Below are 19,542 nucleotides of genomic sequence, written 5' to 3' on the forward strand. Positions count from 1 at the left end.
GTAGCACCCACTTGTAATCTCAGCTCTTAGGAGGCTGAGACAGAAGAATCCCAGGTTCAGGGGCAGCCTCAGCAAGTACTGATACTCTTATTAACGTAGAGAGGCCTTATTTCAAAATAAGAAGGGCTGAAGGTATAGTTTGGAGATATAATATCCCTATTGTCAATCCTCTGTACCAAAAAACTAAATAAAATCTCTAGAAAAAGCCAGGTGTGGTGGTGCATGTCTATAACCCCAGTACTTGGGAGGCTGAGACAAGAGGATCCCAGATTCGAGGTCAGCTTCAGTAAGTAGTGAGATTCTCATTAGCCTAGAGAAACCCTGTTTTTTTTTTTAATTTTTATTGGTGCACTGTATTCATACATCATAGTGGGATACAAACTTTTGTAGACATACATGAACACATCGCCCAGTCAGCCCCCACCCGATCCCCACCCCATTCTCTCCCCATCCCTCCCTCCCATGCTTGGCTTAGTGGTTGACATCTAGTATTATAGCAATTTATCCAAAATTAAAGATGATAATCTCACATAACAGTTTCATTTGTCTGATACCAAGCTTTTGATGACTTAAAGATAACATTTCAATATTTCTTTTTACTTTCTTTCTTACCAGAGAATCTATTTTTTCTATTTTTTTTAGGTGAAACTATCATATATTTATATATTTATTTTTCAGAAAAAAACTCTATCCTAATATGGAATATGGACTCTAGATACCCACATCGATCTTGAAAAAGAACAAAGCTAGAAGATATATATTTTCTGATTTCAAACCATATAAAGCTACAATAATTGAAACAGTGTAGTACTGTTCTAAAGGCAGATATATAAACCATTGGAGTTAAATAAAAGCCTAGAGCTAAATTCTTCCCTATATTGTCAAGTTATTTTTGACAAGGTTTCCACGAACATTTGGTGGTAGAAATAATATTTTAACTAAATATTGTTGAAACATAATAATTACATGGAAAAGAATAAAGTTGGACCCTTACCTAATCCCATATACAAGTATTAACTCAAAATAGATAAAAGACCTAAATATAAATCTTAAGACTATAAACTTTTAGGAGAAAATCTGGGTCATAAAACCTCACAACATTGAAATTGGCAGTGATTTCTTGGTTATGATTTCAATGGCACAGGCAACAGAAGAGTATACAAACTCCCTAAAAAATAAAAAAAAATTGTATATCCAAAGACAATGTAAACAGAGTTAAAAGTTACTGATAGAATGGGATAAAATATTTCCAAATGCTATATCTGAAGGTATATTAGTATTCCAACTAGAAATCCTAAAAATTAGCAACAGTAAAAGGAAACAATACAATTTAGAGATAGGTAAAAGACTAACATAAATAATGAATCTCCACAGATAACCAATCTTAGTTGTCTGTTGGATGGAAAATCTTGTTTCTCTGGTTCTGGTGTGAGTTACCTATTTCTTCTTTGTAGTTAATCTCTTTGAGTATTTTCTCTAGCGCTGGTTTTGAAGACATAAATTCCTTCAGTTTCTGTTTGTCATGGAAGCTTCTTATTTCTCCATCTAATTTGATAAAAAGTTTTGCTGGGTGTGATATCACTGCCACCGCCCCTCTCCCACTGGGTCAAGTCCCAGTGAGTACAGTACTGGGATTTCTCCGCTGTGGCCCGCAATTTGACTCACTGTTCTTGAGTGCGCAGATGTAGCTGTAGTGAGTTCCGTGCTGCTGCCGCTGGTGGCAATATGGCGCTGCTGCTACGCCCTCGGCTGTTGGGCTGGCGTTTTTTTTTTTTTTTTTTTTTTTTCTTGGTTTTGATTTTCACTCTGAATCCCTGCAGCGTGTGCTGAGCTCAGACACTGGGAGATTTAGATGTCCTCTGCGCCGAGAAATCCCGCCTGGCTGTTCCGCAGCGGCTCCCCTCGGCTTGCTGTGGCCGTCCCGTGAATTCGCCGGCAGTATGGCGCTGCTGCCGCGTCTGCCGCGTCCTCGGGCGTGAGGATATCCTCTGTGGCTCTGTTCTCAGTCCGCTTTCTCTCTGGAGCCTGGTGATTTTTTTTTTTGTTTCTCTGGTGATGTTGTTTTTTGGCTTTGAAAGGCGCTGATTTTGTGGTAATGGATATTTGTTGTTAGCGGGGCTCTTAAACCCCGCTCTTCTCGGTCGCCATCTTCCCGGAAGTCGCCGAGAAACCCTGTTTTAAAATAAAAAGGGCTGGGTTCAATCTCCAGTACCAAAACAATAAGTAGAACTATAAGAAGCTGGGCTTGGTGGTGCACGTCTGTGATCTCAGTATTTGGGAGGTTTAGAAAAGAGGATGGCAAGTTTGAGGACAGCCTCAGCAACCAATGAGACCGAGCAGTCTAGCAAGGCACTGTTCCAAAACAAATATAAAAATGGCTTGGGAATGTAGCTCAAAGGTAGAATGTTCATGGGTACCGCAAAAAAAGCAAACCAAGAAACCCGGGCAAAAAGGTTGATCAGGCACACCACCAAAGCAGCACTAATGGAAGCTGGGCGCGGTGGCACACGCTTGTGATCCCAGTACTTGGAGGCTGAGACAGGAGGATTTCGGTTCGAAGCCAGCCTCAACAACTTAGTGAGACCCTGTTTCCAAATAGGAAATAAGCCGGGCGTGGTGGCGCACGCTTGTAATCCCCGCACTTGGGAGGCAGAGACAGGAGGATCGCGCAGGTTCGAAGCCAGCCGCGCGTGCTGGCTTAGGAGACCCTGTTTCCAAATTTAAAAAAATTTAAAAATAGGTCTGGGAGTGTAGCCCGGAGGTAGAAGGACTTCCAGGAACCCCAGTACCACAAAAAAAAAAAAAAAGGAAATAAAATCAGGCTAGCGATTTAGCTCAGAGGTATAATGCCTCTGGGTTCAATCCCCAGTGCCATAGATAGATAGATAGATAGATAGATAGATAGATACATACATACATACATACATACATACATACATACAAGAAGCATGAATGGCAATGCACAGGGCAACGTGCAGAGCATCTTTAGGCACTAGAGAAATCAGCATTGGTCGCCCCATCGCGCACCTGCAGAGCACCCAAGAAAGGCGGTCGGCAGCCAGGAGGTGGAGCCGGGCCCCTGCACGTGGCTGGGGCGGCACAGCCTCTTTGGAAGACTGTCACAGCCTCTCGTAAACATCAACAGACACACGTACCCACGGCGCAGCCAGGACCCTCGCCCAAGAGAAACAGAAACTCAGGGCCACACAAAGGCTGTGTAAAGAGTGTTTGTGGCAGCTTTAGTTACAGCAACCTCACGGAGGGACTCGCTCACGTGTACACTAACAAGGGAATAACTGAGTGCACCGTGATTTAACTTCCATACAACGGGACACTAATCAGCAATAATAATAAAAAAGTCTGAAGGGTCTCAACATAATCACACCAGTTAAAAGAAGCCAGTAACCCAGTCTTTCTTTTTTCTTTTCTTTTTTTTTTTTTTTTCCAATACTCGGGATAGAACCCAGGGGCATTGTACCTCTGAGCTATGCCCCAGCCCTATTTTTATTTTTATTTTGAAACAGGGTCCCACTGAGTTGCAAAGGGCCTCACTAAATAGCCGAGGCTGGCCGCGAACCACAGTCCTCCTCTCTCAGCCTCCCGAATGCTGGGATGACAAGCGTGCGCCCCCCCCCCACACGCCCAGCTTGAGAAGCCAGCAACACAGACGTGCTCTGTACGGTTCCATCCATGTAAACTTCTTAAAGATGCGCCCTTAGCAGTAGTCGGGTGGGGAGGGATCTGCTCATCAAGGCCGGTGTCATGGGTGCACGCGTCCAGGCACCAAGTCCTGAACGTTAAGTACATCCCACTTCTCTACCGCTTTTCCTCGGTGAAACTGGTGAAAAGTAAACTCACAGTGCCAAGCTTGTGCTGTCCCTGCCAAACGTTCAGTTCAGGAGAACCAACCACAAGAGTCTGCGGGTGAAATACGTGAAGGATTGTCCTGGAGCACGACCAGGGCCGGCTGGATGCAGTCCCTGACGACCCGGGCTAGACGCAGAGGCTGTGGGGGAGAGCACTACACGGCCGGGCAAGACTTGAATGTGGGCCAGAGGCTGATGACAGAGCTCTTTTCTCCCTCCATTTTCTGGAGAGAGCGCATGGTTTTGTTATGGAAACACAAAACCTTAGGTTTGTTTTTTCCCTGAGGAATATTTCTGTGCAAAGCGTCATGGTCTCTGCTGCTTTCGGAAGTGCAGAGAAGATGGGACGGCGGGGAGCACGGACATGGCAGGATCCTTCTGTCACTGCCTGACGGCTCCGTGATGGCGGAGGGGTCGGGAGTGCCTGCTTCGTTGATGAGAGCACTGCCCAGGTGGCCAGCTCTGCGCTGTGTCCTGCTCCGTGCCGGGAGGTGGTGTGGGGGGTTTAATAAATTCCTCAAGCCTGTTGTTATCATTTGTCTCTCTGCTAATTAACAAGATTAAGGGAGGGGAGGCAGTTAATTAAGGACTCCTATAAGCCGGGTTGCAGTTAATTGAGTTTTTTTCATAGGCACAATTAATATGCAATTCAGGCAGACCTTCCACGTTACAGTTAATAAAGTTTTATTTATAGTACCACCAGGGAACACCAAGGGCACAATGTCAATGAATTTGGAAAAACACTCTGAGTTGGTATTTATAAAGTAAACCTGAATTCGGGGCTAGGACGGGGCTTGGCCATAGGCAAGCTGCTTTGATCCTAGGACAGAGGCGCGCCAGAGGCAGACAAGAGAATAGGCTTTCGTTTGCACTGCCCCACGGCTGGGCCCTCCTTCGTCTGCAGGGTTCTCTCACCTCTGCAGTGCGGGCTCCGCACCGGGTTTGCTCGATGTCCGCAGCCTCTCTTCCTGCGTCCACTGCTCCCTACCTTCTTGTGTGCATTCTCTCTCTCTCTCTCTCTCTCTCTGTCTCTCTCTCTCTCTCTCTCTCTCTCTCTCTCTCTCTCTCTCTCTCTCTCACACACACACACACACACACACACACACACACACACACACACACGGGCATCAGAGTTCAGAGTCAGCTTTCTCCCCGCCTAGTGTTTTCTTGGGACCCCAACACGTGGCGTGGCCAGTGCCTGTGCCTGCGCCTGGCCCGCAGCACACAGAGCCCTCGGGCGAGGCTGACGACTCCTCTTTGCTGTAGTGTGTGTGTGTGTGTGTGTGTGTGTGTGTGTGTGTGTGTGTGTGTGTTAACAGGATGAGGGCTGCCAGGCCCCTCTGCACAGTGAGTGCGTGTATTCGGTGGAGTTCCAGGGCGAGGGCGTGGCAGTGGCCCGGGGCTCCACAGAGACCCACAGATCACTTGTGAGCACCTGTGGGTGGGTGGGCTGCCGTCCTCCTCTCACCCCTGGTCAGGGGAGACACACTACCAAGAGGTGCAAGTACAAAGGCCAGCTCCGCGGGGCCGCAGCAAGTGTCCCAGGGAGGCAGAAGGCCAGCGGGTGGCCAGCAGGTGGGGCCTGCAGTACCAGAGGCCGAGGAACAGAGAGGAGTGCTGGAGGAGCACGGAGAAAGGAGTGCTGGAGGAGCACAGAGAGAGCAGAGGAGTGCTGGAGGGGCACGGTGAGAGCAGAGGAGTGTTAGAGGAGCACAGAGAGCAGAGAGGAGTGCTGGAGGAGCACGGAGAGAGCAGAGGAGTGCTGGAGGAGCACGGTGAGAGCAGAGGAGTGCTGGAGGAGCACGGTGAGAGCAGAGGAGTGCTGGAGGAGCACGGTGAGAGCAGTTGGCACCTGAGGGCTCTGGCCGGCAGGGGGCAGTGGCAGGGGACTTTCCTCAGATGTCCGCAAAGACGCACTGATTGCTTTCTGTGCCACCGGAACTTCAATAACTGCGCTGATGGGCGGACCCTGTGTAGCATGGCTCCTGAGACCCTCGGGGACAGTGTGAGGTCTGTGTCACAGAAGGAACTCCGGCAGTTGCGGTGAATCCAAGAAACCCAGGGAGTTCTAGCACAGCGGTAGGCAAGTCCCCGAGGAGTCCGGCCCGGAGCCTGGACCAGCCAGCCAGGGTTCCCACACAGGGAGCAGGGAAGGCCAGGAATGACGAGTAATAACTGTGGAAAGAAAGTATTCTAAATTTTAACATTACTCCGCATTCACATATAAACACATTAAAGACCTGAGTATAAGAAACCTAAATTTCTAAGAAAATACAGGTTATCAAATTCAGTAGAAATAGAAACCCTGTATTTCCAGGTATTTATGAGTATGACTGCAACCTAGTGTGCTGCTTGTCTGTTCTTGTTTTTGTTGTTGTTGTTGTTGTTCTTGGTACTGAGATTCCTGGAAACCCTCCTACCTCCAGGCTACACTCCCAGACCTATTTTATACTTTTATTTGGAAATAGGGTCTCTTAAGCCAGCGAGGCTGGCTTCGAACCTGCACGATCCTCCTGTCTCCACCCCCAAGCATGGGGTTTACAAGTGTGTGCCACCATGCCCGGCCTTTAGTTTGCTTTTTTTATCTTTTTAGCGATACTGGGGATTGAACCCAAGGGCAGTCTCCCTCCAAGCTACACCCCAACCCTGGTTTTTATTCTTTTTTTTTTTTTTTTTTTTTTTGTGGTACTGGGGTTTCTGGAAGCCCTTCTACCTCCGGGCTACACTCCCAGACCTATTTTTACATTTTTATTTGGAAACAGGGTCTCTTAAGCCAGCGCGCGGCTGGCTTCGAACCTGCGCGATCCTCCTGTTTCTGCCTCCCAAGCGCGGGGATTACAAGCGTGCGCCACCACGCCCGGCCTTTATTCTTTATTTTAAACAGGGTCTCACTAAGTTGCAGAGGGCCTCACTAAGTAGCTAAGACTGTACTCGAACCTGCGATCCTCCTGTCTCAGCCCCGTAAATACTGAGATTACACGCATGCACTATCATGCACAGCTAATTCTAGTGTTATTTAAACCCTTCTAGTGCTGAGCGTGGTGGCACACGCTTGTAAACCCCGCACTTGGGAGGCGGAGACAGGAGGATTGCATAGGTTCGAAGCCAGCTGTGCTGGCTTAAGAGACCCTGTTTCCAAATAAAAAGTATAAAATAGGTCTGGGAGTGTAGCCCTAGCCCGGAGGTAGAAGGGCTTCCAGGAACCCCAGTACCACCAAAAAATAAATAAATAAATAAATAAACTCTTCTAGAGCATTTAAAAATTGGGAAAATATATAAATTATTATGTGGAACAGGTACAACACTGATAAAAAGTAACCTATAATGTACAGCAATGCAAGTAAACTTAACAGCACTCAACTACTTGTTTGAAAATGGTTAACATGGTAAGCTTTATGTTGTATATATCTTACCAAAATTTTAAAAGAACTAAAAGTATTTATATCAAAAAAGCAAACTAAAAGCCAGCATGGTGGCACATGCTTGTAATCCCAGCATTTGGGAGGCTGAGATAGGATGATCTGGGTTTGCAGACAGCCTCAGCTACTAAGTGAGGCCCTCTGCAACTAGCGAGACTCTGTTTCAAAATAAAGAATAAAAATAATGGGGAGGTGTAGCTTGGAGGTAGAATGCCCCTGGGTTCAGTCCTCAGTATCACAAACTAGGTTGCATCATACTCATAAATATTTGGAAATACAAATCAGTAATAAAACGTTGAACAAATAATACACCACAACTGAATCGAATTTCTCCCAGGAATGCAAGGATGGTTTGATATTAAGAACGCTAGAGTCAGCCTTCTCATAAAAGAAGAAAAACAGTAAGATAGACATCACTAGCTACTTCCCCAACATAAGTAAAACTATTACTGTTGCAAGTGATAGGAGTATATGCCTAGAAAAACCAGTGGGGTCAATTAAATACTAGTCAGAGAACTTTGTATGGTAGAAGACTTAAAAGGCATAAAAATAACAATAGATTAGAAGATAAAATGGAAAGGATCACCCCAATTGTAGTACAATCATAAATCTAGGAATAGCCTTATCCTGAAGCTTTAAGAAAACCTTAAAACTCACATGAGACAAAATTCAACTTGAGCAAATAAAACTTATCCTTTGATTTATTTATTTTTATTTTTTTATTTTTGGTGGTACTGAGGTTCCTGGAAGCCCTTCTACCTCCGGGCTACGCTCCCAGACCTATTTTTATATTTTTATTTGGAAACAGGGTCTCTTAAGCCAGCACGGCTGGCTTCAAACCTGCGTGATCCTCTTGTCTCCACCTCCCAAGCGTGGGGATGACAAGCGTGCGCCACCACGCCCAGCAATATATGATAACAGTTATCAGCAGGATATTTTCTAGAACATGTTTTAAATTTCACATGAAGAAATGAGTAAGAAGAAGCAGAATTCTGAGTAGGAAGAATACTGGTGGAGAACTTGTCCTACCACATACCAAGGTTATCTGTGAGGCCTGAAGGATACAGAACAGGTCAGGGCTGGTCCCAAGGAGACACTGGACAATAGAAAGTCACAGAAACAGACCAAGTGGACAGGAGACCTGACATGTGATAGACAGCGGCTCGTCAGCAGCAGTGACAGCACACTCTAACCTGTGGTCTGAGGGTGACTCGGAGGCAGCCATCGATTGCATCTAAAATGCCCCCCAAGGCCCGTGTATTGAAGGCTTTGTCTCAGCTTGCTGCTCCTGGGAGGCCGTGGAGCCTTGAAGAGGAGGCCTTGGGTCCTTGTGGGCCTGGAGGGGTCAGTGGAACACACCCTGCCCTCTGCTCCTGGCTGCCCGAGGTGATCCGCCTGCGCTATGGTGGCTTCCTCGCCTGGGACAAAAGCAGTAGGGACTGGAACCAAAAGGTAGCCTCCTCACATGCCAAGTGTCTCCCATGTCTCCTCACAGTCCTGGAAAGTCACTAACACGGAGGCTGATGGCAGATACGAAGGGTGAGACCATGGAGGCTCTGGAAGAAAACTGGGCATGTTCCATTTTAGTGTGTGCGTGATTGGAGTCATAAGACTCAAATCCAGATGTCCTTGAAGAGTAATAATCCCGCTGCACGTGAGTCAGAAGCCTTTCGGGGGAGCGATGCCACGTGCGCCAGTATGGCGTGCTCTGCAGGAGATGCACTCGGGGCACCGAGAAGCCAGGCCTGTGCGTCTCTAGGGGTCAAGGTGCACCCCACATACATGCATGATTATTAGGTATCGATTAAAGATCGAGAAGAAAGAAGCAAGGCACGGAACCCTCGAGGAGCAGGTCTTTTTATTTAAGGAAAGGGTTGCTGGGCGTATTTATCCATACTCACGTTTCCATAAAGACACACAATAGAAGAATGAACAAGGTGCTGGTGCTGATCGCATAGAGCTCTGGAGGGGGTGGAGAGGAAGGGTGCCTTCCTCTGTGCCTGTCTGTTTTGATTTGGGGGAGTTCCTGGGAATTGAACCAAGAGGCTTTCTACCTTCAAGCTACATCCCTAGCCCTATTTAGAGCAAAACAAAAACAGGATCTTGCTAGGTTACTGAGGCTGACTTTGAACCTTCAAGCCTCATGTCTCAGCTTTCAAGTACTAGGATTTCAGGCTTGTGCTACCTACCACACCTGGCTGATAACACTTGGATATATAGATATATATTGGGGATTAAGCCCAGGGGCACTCTGCCTCTGGCTCTACCCCAGCCCTAATTTTTTTTTTTTTTTTTTGAAAGAGGATCTTGCTAAGTTTTTGAGGCCTTTGCTTTGCTAAATTGCTATGGCTGGCTTCAAACCTGTGATCCTCCTATCTCAGTCTCCTAAGTCCTAGGTTCACAGGCATGTGCCATCAAATCTGCCTTATAGCATTTTAATCTTTGAACCTTGTAAGTACCACAGATTTCACAATGTGTACAAAAGGCCGGTTGAGAAGTTAAAAGCAATGTTGGCAAGAAGACGGCAACTTTTACCTGTCAGTAACAGCATTTACTCCATTCTTTCTCTTCATTTTGAAGTTTGCCATAGACACAGACACATCTCATGGGAGAACATCTAAAGGGCTTTTCAAATGTTTTAAGTAGTCAGCCACTTTGGGCAGGTGGAAGCTTTGGTCCGTGTGGCCGTCAGCTCGGGGCCTGAAGCAGGTACAGCGCCGCTTCCTCCTGCTCAGAGCTGCTCTGCAGACATCGTGTGGACCCACGAGCTCTGGTGGCCAGCAGACGAAGGCCTGCTTGGGTATTATTTTCCAGACTGCCTGTGAAGCCTTGGGAACAGAAGCCCCACGCCGTCCTCCCTCCACTCCCGACTCCCCGCCCACCGGCTCACTCTGCAGCAGTTTTCTCTTGCTGGAAACTTCCCGACCTTTCTAGCACTGCGCATCCCTTGTCATGACAGGGAGCACACTCCTCCGGGGTCTGGGCCTGGCCTGATCCCGGTGCTGCCCTGCGTGCAGGGGAGGCCACGCAGTGTATTCTCGGGCCCTGCGTGCAGGGGAGGGCCACGGCAGTGTATTCTCGGGCTTTGCGTGCAGGGGAGGGCCACGGCAGTGTATTCTTGGGCTTTGCGTGCAGGGGAGGGCCACGGCAGTGTATTCTCGGGCCTTGCATGGGGTGGAGGCCACAGCAATGCATTCTTGGGCCCTGCATGCAGGGGAGGGCCATGGCAGTGTGTTCCCAGGCCCAGGTGCCCGGGGTCATCTCATGCTGCCATTCGCCCCTGGTCAGGGACAGTGGCCTGTTAGTGTGACTGCAGTTCCTGTGTCTGCTTTCCCACAGGATAAACTCCACCTTCTGGTATAAGGCAGGGTCTCGCTCCATGACACCTTTTGCCAGAACATTTTTGGGGAACCTGCCGGCGCCTACAGAAGCCTGAGTCCTGTTCTCCCTTGCTGCACCGCCTGGCCACAGTGCAAGCCTGTGCTCGCGCTGTCTCTGGGTTTGCCTGTCATCCTCACCCTCCTCGTCCCTGTTCTAATTCCCTGAGATCCTGAGACAGGGAAACTCACAGGTGGGCAGAGTGACTTCCACATGGCGGGGTGGGGTGGCCACCAAGGAAACCATTTCACTTTCTTGCTTTCGTCTGTCCTCCCCTTCTTTTTACGCTGGCCTTACTGTCATCTCTGGGCTTGGTCTGGGGCGAGCAGTAAGCAGACAGGAGCCCTTGGGAAGCACAGCGTGCGTCCTTGGCAGTGACCCTGCCTTTGTCAGGCCCAAGTCCGGTCTCCACCCAGCCTGCACTTGTGCACAATATGTTGCCTACCTGCCACTTTCCTGGGCTTGTGGTTTGCCGGCTTGCTTTCTTTCAACATATCAAGGCCTTAGCCTAAGCGCGCTCTTGACTGGGGAGACAGAACAGGCAGCCGGAGATTGCACACTGCCCCTAGTGGGCAGAACGCCTCTGCACCCGCAGGTGTGGACCGGGAGGGAGACGCGGCTGCAGACAGGGAGGCCGCTGAGTGTGTTGTAAACGGAGGTGTCCCTGACCCTGCTGAGCACGGAAGGTGAGGGTAGGCGTACCCACAGGGGCCGTTGCCTCTGGCTCTGCCATGGCGTAATAACCCTATCAAGACAGGGATCTTTTCCTATACACCTCATAATCCAGGCTCCGGCTTGAACTTACTATTCACATCAAAGTTACCATCTCCGATCCACTGACTTAGGAGCTTCAGACTCAGAATTAGTGGAAGAGGAATTAATGACACCTTATTACTCTTCATGAGACATGATTAAAGAGCTACCTGCAAATGTGTGGGTTTTGATTTGACTGTTAAACCTCTGGTTTGCAAACATGGGAAGCTCCTCTGCTCTGAGAAGGGGCTCCCGCCACGGTGGAGGGCACCCCACTGTCCCAGCCCCCTGCTTCCGGGGAGGGCGGGTCGATTTAGCCTGTCAGCAGCCTCCGCTCGAGGAGGCACCACTCGGTGTGTTTCCTGAACACGGCAGGCGTAATTGGCTGCCCGGCACAGGTTAGAAGCCTGTGACCTGAGCACGCATCTCTCCATCCTGCCTCATTCCCAGCGCAACAGAGTGAGGCCGGAACCCAGCCTTAGCAGTGTATTGACGCGAGGAAGGAACTCCTAATTACCAGAGCGCGCTGAGGAACGGGAGGGCAGGCTCCGGGGCTGCAGCAGTCGGCGGCTCCCACCCACGCGTCGCGCTGCCCCGAGGAGCCCCGGTGCTGGAGCGAGCGCCGGGACCTGGTTGCAGGCGGCAGCCTCGTCCTTAGCGCAGGGCTTGCTGGGAGATGGGAGCCGCACTCTCGCTGGGGGTGTTGTCCTCATGGTCGGTCGCTCGTGGGTTCTCCTGATGTCCATCCTAGAAGCCCCACCGCCATCACAGCTGCGCCCCATGGCCCCTTCTCTCCAAGCTCAGGGCCCCTTCACTCATAAGCCGCCACCTTGTCCTCATGCCTCTTTTTGCGGTACTGGGGATGGAACCCAGGGGACTTATACCTTTAAGCTACACCCCCGGTCCTACTTTTTTAGTCTTTTTAGTTTTTTTTGTTTTGTTTGTGTGTGTGTGTGTGTGTGTGTGTGTGTGTGTGTGTGTGGTACTGAGTTCCTGGAAGCCCTTCTACCTCCGGGATACACTCCCAGACCTATTTTATATATTTTTTGTTTGGAAACAGGGTCTCTTAAGCCAGCATAGCTGGCTTCGAACCTGCGCGATCCTCCTGTCTCCGCCTCCCAAGTGCGGCGATTACAAGCGTGCGCCACCACGCCCGGCTAGTCTTTTTAATTTTTGAAACAGGGTCTCACTGAGTTGCAAAGGGCCTCGCTGAGTAGCTGAGGCTGTCTGCGAACCAAGTAGCTGAGGCTGTTCCTGAGCCGCGGTCCTCCAGTCTCCGCCTCCTGAATGCTGACATCACAAAGGTGCGCCACTACCCCCGGCTGGCTCTTGATTTTTAGTCAATCCGTACTCGAGCAAGTTTCTAAAACTTAGCTAGAGTGAGGCTGGCACAAGAGAGAACCTGTATTTGAACCCGGTTTCATTTTAAGCACACTCCCTTCCCCAACTCTGGTGGTCCATTCAAGACATTATCCTCAACCCCCGAACATCCCAGGCAGGATCAATTCATTCCCACAAAGAACCAGCACTTGCAAAAATGTCCACCCAGCCAGCCAGCCCGAGCAGAGGGTGGGCACCCGCAGAGCGGCCAGCCTCAGAGCTGCGGTGTGGGCTCCGCAGCCCCACCAGGCAGCAGGGCGTCGGGCCACAGGAGGCCGCCCTCCTCTCGAGCACCCGTCTCCCTCCTGCTCCTGTTCTCCGCAGACCCACATGGTATGACTTCAGGTCTGCGTCGTCTTCTTCCTGAACCATTCTGCGTGTGCGCCTCACAGTCACCGAGAGGCAGAGCTGCCCAGTGATATCAGCTGGCGTCTCTGCCCCTCTAAGAGCAGTGCAGGAAGTAGCTCCTCTGCCTCCATCTGCAGCATCTCCTCGTGTCCCTGCAGTCGACCCCATCCTTCTGTCCCCAGAGCACACGGTCCTCGCATGGTCCTCCCATCTAGGCCAGCTCATTCCACCTGGCCGATGACCTTGGACCTGGGGCCCCTCTGTGTCGTCCTGCTGCCTGGCTCCTGCCGGCTCTTCAGTACTTCTTGACCTGGTGCGACCTGCTCCTCGCATCCCACCTTCCAGGACGGGGCCTGCATCCCTCTCCACCCCTGCCTCCCTCCCACCCTTGGCTCAGCTCCTGAAGCTGTGCCCCCCAGCTCTCCGTGACTCCTCGGGGCGGCCTGGCACGTGTCACTGTGCAGTGACTGTCTGCCGGCTTCTCTCCCCAGCAACTGAGAGTGGGGCACCATCAGGTCTGTCACCAGGACCGAGCCAGCGCGCATGTCACGGGCCCCTAAACATGCGGCACACGGCCACCACACGGGGTGTGTCCACAGGGACACATGACTTTGAAATGGAGAGCGTCACACGGGCAGCTCTCCAGCACTTAAGCCTCCTGCCCAGGGGTAAATATGAGGCAGGAGCCAGGCAGGGCACGCGCCTGCAATCCTAATGTTGAGGGCTGCGACAGAAAGATGAGGCCAGCCTTAGAAACTTAGCAAGACCCTGCTTCAAAAATAAAAAGGCTAGGATGTAGCTCAGAAGTCTACTGCCCCTCAGTTCAATCCTCAGTATCAAAAATCAGAATCTGAGCCAGGCGTGGTAGCACACACTTGTAATCCCAGCATTCGGGAGTCTGAGACCGGAGGATCACGGTTCGTGGACAGCCTCAGCTACTTAGTGAGGCCCTCTACACCTTAGTGAGACCCTGTTTCAAAATAAAGAATAAAAAATAGGGCAGGGAGTATAGCTTGGAAGTCAAATGCCCCTGGGTTCCATCCCCAAATCTGCCCCCCAAAAAATGGACATATGATTTGTAAGTATTGTACCCCCATAGATGGCTGTCCTCTGGCATTTTACAAGTATAAGCAAGATCCCCTAAAGAGCTTCAGTGGGGACCAGGACCGTGGGAGCAGGGATGGAGTGGAGTGTTGGATGTGTCCTGTGTGAAGCTGGGCCAGGGACAGGAGGGCTGGCAAAGGTTGAGCTGGCCAGCAGCCAGCTAGCCCGAAGGTGTTCCGCAGAGGCTCCCGGCCAGGAAGTGTGTCTATGCAGCGGCCTAAGCTGTCTTCCCGTGAACACAGGGCTCCAGAGGGGCAGTGGCCCAGGTGGGATCCCGCACGTCGCTCAGAAGCGCCAGGGTGCCCACCTCACCGCCTCCCTCTCTGTCTCCTCTCTCCTCTAGTCCTGCCAAGCTGACCTCGTGAAGGACAACGGCCACAAGTACTTCCTTTCCGTCTTGGCAGACCCATACATGCCAGTAAGGACTGCACGTCATCTCCGTGGGCGGCCCAAATCGGTGTCACCTTTGCTTGCACAGCAGGCTTCCGCAGCGCCCTTAGCGGAGCAGGGGTGCTGCTGGGCTCGGCTCGCGCACCAGGGCGGCGCTTCACGGGCACAGCTACGGTGGCCTCCACCCCTATCTGGTTTGCATCTGTCTAAGGTGGCATCTCCTCTCCTGAGCCTCTGAACTGAGCTGGACAGATGAATGAGCTTATGTCTCTAGAATGTAACTCCTCTGAAGGTCCTGGAACATGACAGAATGCCTAAGCACCTCACAGCAGGGAGGGAGGGGGAGGGGGGAAGGGAAGGAATTGCAGCCAAGTGTGGTGGCACACGCGTTTCACCTCAGGACTTAGGAGGCTAAGACAGGATTGTAGGTTCAAAACCAGCCTTGGCAACTTAGCGAGACTCAGCAAGCCAGCAAGACGCTGTTTCAAAACAAAAAAAAATTACAAAAGGGCTGGAGGTGTAGTTCATAGATAGAACGCCCCTGGGTTCAACCCTCAATACTACACAAAAAATAGATTGCTTGAAAGTTTATATTTTAATATTTTGTATTCAATTGTTCAAAAATCAGGTATCCATGAATAGTGTATATGCTAAATTTTTATAATGTCTTATAATTTCTTATTGTCTATCTCTATCTCTTATCATAGTAATGAGGACAAAGTAAATGCCCTAAGTAATTATTTAATATAATTCAATCTTGTCAGAATATTTGATTCAGTATGGAGCTCGTTTGCCATCTTAGGTGGCTGGTTTTCTGAGTTTTCATTTGTTCTGTGGTTCTGGAAGCTGATGCAGGGGCGTCCCACCTCTGGGCTGCACCCAAGCCTGTTTCATCTTATTTCAAGCAGCATCTCACCAGGTTGACGAGTGTCTCAGCGCCCAAGGCCTGGATCGCAGGCGTGCGCCTCCACGCCTGGCTTAGGTGGTTTTGATTATAAAAGAACTTTTGTGTGTGATTTTATTCTCTCGCTGTTTTTCTAAACTAAGTGATGGAAAAAGAAACCAAGTAGAAGCAGTGTAAACAGGGCTGTTACACGGAAGGTAAACCAAGTAGAAGCAGTGTAAACAGGGCTGTTACACGGAAGGTAAACAGTACTTACAAGCTCCCTTACGTGGGAGACTTGGACATCATCACAGGCGCTTACTAGACCTTATGTGAGTTTTGGAAACACTCACTTCCCGTTCTTTGGGGTACAGTAAGAACACAAATCAAAGGAGCGAGAGGAGTGCTTGATGGCGCTCTGCAGGATGGCGCTGTGCTCTGTAAACAGGCTCCTTTGCCTGCGACCCACGAGGTGCTGAGGACACAGCTGAATGTGGAGAAGGAAATCCTCCAGTGCCCGCGACAGGGAGAGCCACAGACAGCCTGGGGGCGCTGGGCGGCAACACCTCAGGGACCCCGGACAGCCTGCACAGGACCCCCCAAGCAGGCTGTGCCGGGCGCCCGCTAGGCGTTCCCTGTCACTCGTTAGAAGAGCTGCCCCTGCGTCTGAGAAACGGCCCCTTTGTCCACAGCTGGACAGGAAGCACATGACATCTCAGGCCCGTTCCGTGCAGGGCTGGGTCCACGTTCATACTCCCCAGGTGTGTGAGTGCCACGGCAGGAATTACTGTGAAAGCCATGCCCATCCCCAGGGCCCTGAGACCTGAAAGTGCAGATGTGAAGCCTTCCCGCGGCACACCTGCTGGTGCCTCAGCGGGAAGGAGTGCACTCAGGATCGGCAAGCAGAGCGGCACCGTGAGCACAGGCTTGCAGGAGCCCACAGGCCAGCGAGCCGCCCAGGAAGGGCATACAGGGCTGAAGCCTGGCGCAGTGGCGCACGCCTGTAATCCCAGTACTTGGGAGGCTGAGACAGGAGGATGGTGCTCAGAAACCTACTGAGACCCTGTTTCCAAACAAAAAAGAAATAGGGCTGGGGATGTAGATCAGTGGTCGAATGCTCTGGGTTCAGTCCCTAGGACGAGAGATTGAGATTGAGATTGAGATTGAAGATGGCCAAGTGGGTGGTGCTCACCCAGCTACTTCAGGAGACGGATGCAGGAGTGCCCCAAGTTCAAGGCCAGCCTTTGCAACTTAGTGTGAGACCTGGTCTCAAAATAAAAAAATTTTAAGAGGCCAGGCATGGTGGTGCACACTTATAATTTCAGTACTTGAGAGGCTGAGTCAGGATGATTGCAGGTTCAAAGCCAGCCTCGGCTACTTAGTGAGGCCCTGCTGTTTCAAAATAAAGAATAAAATTAGGGCTAGAGGAATAGCTCAGAAGTAGAATACCCAGGTTCAATCCCCAGTACCACAAAAGTAAATAAATAAAAAGGGCTGATTATCTAGGTTAGTAGAGTGCCTTTGGGTTCCATCCCTAAGTACTACAAAAACTAGTAGCAATAATAAATAAAGTAACTGAATAAAAATAATTTGACTTAATTATGTCAAACCAAAAACAGTCATATTGTTTTTCCTGAGATAGTCTTGTGCCTGCATAAGAAAACAATACATTAAGCCAGGCACAGTGTTATAGGCCTGTAATCCCAATACTTGGGAGGCTGAGACAGGAGCATCACAGGTTCAAGGACAGATTCAGCAAGTAGTGGGACTCTCATCAAATTCACAAGACCCTGTTTCAAAACAAAAAATAAAAAGGGCTAGGAAAGTAGCTCAGACAAAATGCCCCTGGGTTCAATCCCTAGTACCAAAAGCAAGACAAAACAAGAAAGGCCCAGTGAATCCCAGAGGGTTAAATAAAAGTGAAACCACAGAGACACTTTAGGAAGGCAGCATGTTCAGAGGCCTCAGGTCCTGAACACAGCCCACGCTCGGGTCGTCTGCCAGAGCCCGCCGCAGCTCTGCAGCCTAGCATCCCTCTGTCGCTCTGCCCAGATGTGCGCCGCGCAGGAGGCGAGCCGACAGCTCACCACTTGCTGGCCGCAGAGCAGCGTCAGGCCTGGCCCAGCGAGGGTGGCGAGCCCGCGGGAAGGTGGGCCCAGGAAGCCACACAGTGCGAGCCCTGGCACTGGGGCTGGCCTGCCTCGGTCAGCCCGCCTGCACAAAGAAGTGACAGTGACCGTCGCCTACCGGGGTTAGAGGTGAGGGGGACAGGCTTTAAGGGTGCTGGGCTTGCAGCAGTGCTGGGGGTATAGAACAAATACACACACGCGCGGGCACCATGGAGCAGTGGAAAATAGACTGATTTCCAGAGCAGTAGAGACGCAGAGGAGAGCACAGGACGAAAGATGGCCAGTCCAACAGGAGACCAGACAGGAGAAAGAAACGATGCACCTTAGAATATTGCATTCTTTGGCTACCAAGCACTTGCCTGGGGACGCCTTGCTTAGAGAGCCCTGGCGGAGGGCAGAGCAGGAGCCAGGCCTTTCACACCATCCGGCTCCCTGGCCGTTCCCATCTAGGGACAGGCACCTGCATCCGTCCTGCGGCCTTAGCAGGTTCATGGAGCAGTGTGGCCTCATGGGCAAGCAGAGGTGCCGGACCCTCTAAGGCACTTTCCTTTCTCATGGAGTGGAGTCAAGGCAGCCACAGGACGGCCCTCTGTCCTCAGGCCCTGCATCGTGCCTGCCTCAGGGATGCAGAAGGTGGCATCCCTGTGCGTGAGGTACCGCGAGTCTCCAGGGAAGTACACCCACACCAGTGTCTGTTTTCCAGGCTGAACACAGGACCATGACGGCTTTCATTCTCGCCGTGATTGTCAACAGCTATACCACAGGACAGGTGAGTGTCGCGTGGCTGGCCTGTGCAGCCAGGCTGCCACGAGGGAAGCCTTGCTGTGGCAGTCCCAGAGAGTGGGGGTCCAGAGCACGCCCGCAGCTTGAGGTGGCCCAGGAGGGGCCGCTGGTGGGGCCTGGCCCTTCATTTCACTTGGTGTTGCAGCGTGGATTGGATCAGTAGGGTTTAAAATGAAATTCTAGCAGCTCTTGCAATTTGGCAAGGCTTCCCCACGAAATAGCAGCCCTGTCACCCAGCCAGACCCGGTTCCAAGGGCAGAGGGCCACCTTTCTTTTGTCTCGCCCTGCCCAGGAAGCCTGTCTTCAGGGGAACCTGATCGCCATCTGCCTGGAGCAGCTCAGCGACCCGCACCCCCTGCTGCGCCAGTGGGTGGCCATCTGCCTGGGGCGGATCTGGCAGAACTTTGATTCCGCGCGGTGGTGTGGCGTGCGGGACAGCGCCCACGAGAAGCTCTGCAGCCTCCTTTCTGACCCCGTCCCTGAGGTGAGTCCCTTGGGCCCTCGTGCCCAATGGGCACTTTGTGCCAGCGGCGCCCCCCAGGATGTTGTTTGTGATGGGCCATGTGGGCACCGTGCACAGGGGCCTGCCCGGCTCCAGCATGGCCCTCTGTCCAGAAGCCACAAGAGTAGGAACATGGGACCTCATACAGAGCCACGTACTCTGTGGCCCTGCACGGCGACGGAGAGCCCGGGATGGCCACGGTGGTGAAGCATGAGCTGTGTTCTGCTGCGTCCTGTGGGCCTTGTGCTCTGCTCTCCAGGTCACCTGCCAGCTCTATGTCCGGCAGCCGGGTGTGCTCACCCCAGCTGGCTGGTGGCAGAGCTGGGCAGCCTGCCCCAGACCCCCGCCTGCTTTCTGATGTGGGGTTCAGCTTTGGGGGGTGCTCTCTGAGGCTCCCAGACCTTTGTGGGCTGAGGCCTGGCACCTCTGTGGGCTTCAGCTGGCCTCTGGGCGGCAGGGTCAGCAGCACTGCAGGCCACTCACCCCACTGCCCCAGGGGCAGGACAGGGCCTCCTTGGCCCTTGTAAATGGAAGCAAATATACCTAATACACCCAATTTGTTCTCAAAAGGATTTATGGCCTCAAACTCCAACAACAAACTAACAAA

At 51.3% G+C, this 19,542-nt stretch overlaps 1 protein-coding gene across 2 annotated transcripts in view; it reads left to right on the top strand.

Moving 5' to 3' along the window:
- RPTOR (regulatory associated protein of MTOR complex 1) overlaps positions 1-19,542 on the top strand; it is a gene marked incomplete at both ends in the record, with an annotated part of 318,581 nt that overhangs the window by 240,621 nt on the left and 58,418 nt on the right. The window contains 3 exons of one of the 2 annotated variants that reach the window (XM_080714263.1): positions 14,592-14,666; positions 18,354-18,419; positions 18,726-18,917. The exons of the other annotated variant lie outside the window; for it this stretch is intronic. Coding sequence (XP_080570389.1) covers positions 14,592-14,666; positions 18,354-18,419; positions 18,726-18,917 — 333 coding nt within the window. The remainder of the gene's footprint in view (positions 1-14,591; positions 14,667-18,353; positions 18,420-18,725; positions 18,918-19,542) is intronic. 2 annotated transcript variants of the gene reach the window in all.

The sequence above is a fragment of the Muscardinus avellanarius genome (genome assembly GCF_963383645.1).
Source record: "Muscardinus avellanarius genome assembly, chromosome: 16".
Classification (NCBI taxonomy): domain Eukaryota; kingdom Metazoa; phylum Chordata; class Mammalia; order Rodentia; family Gliridae; genus Muscardinus; species Muscardinus avellanarius.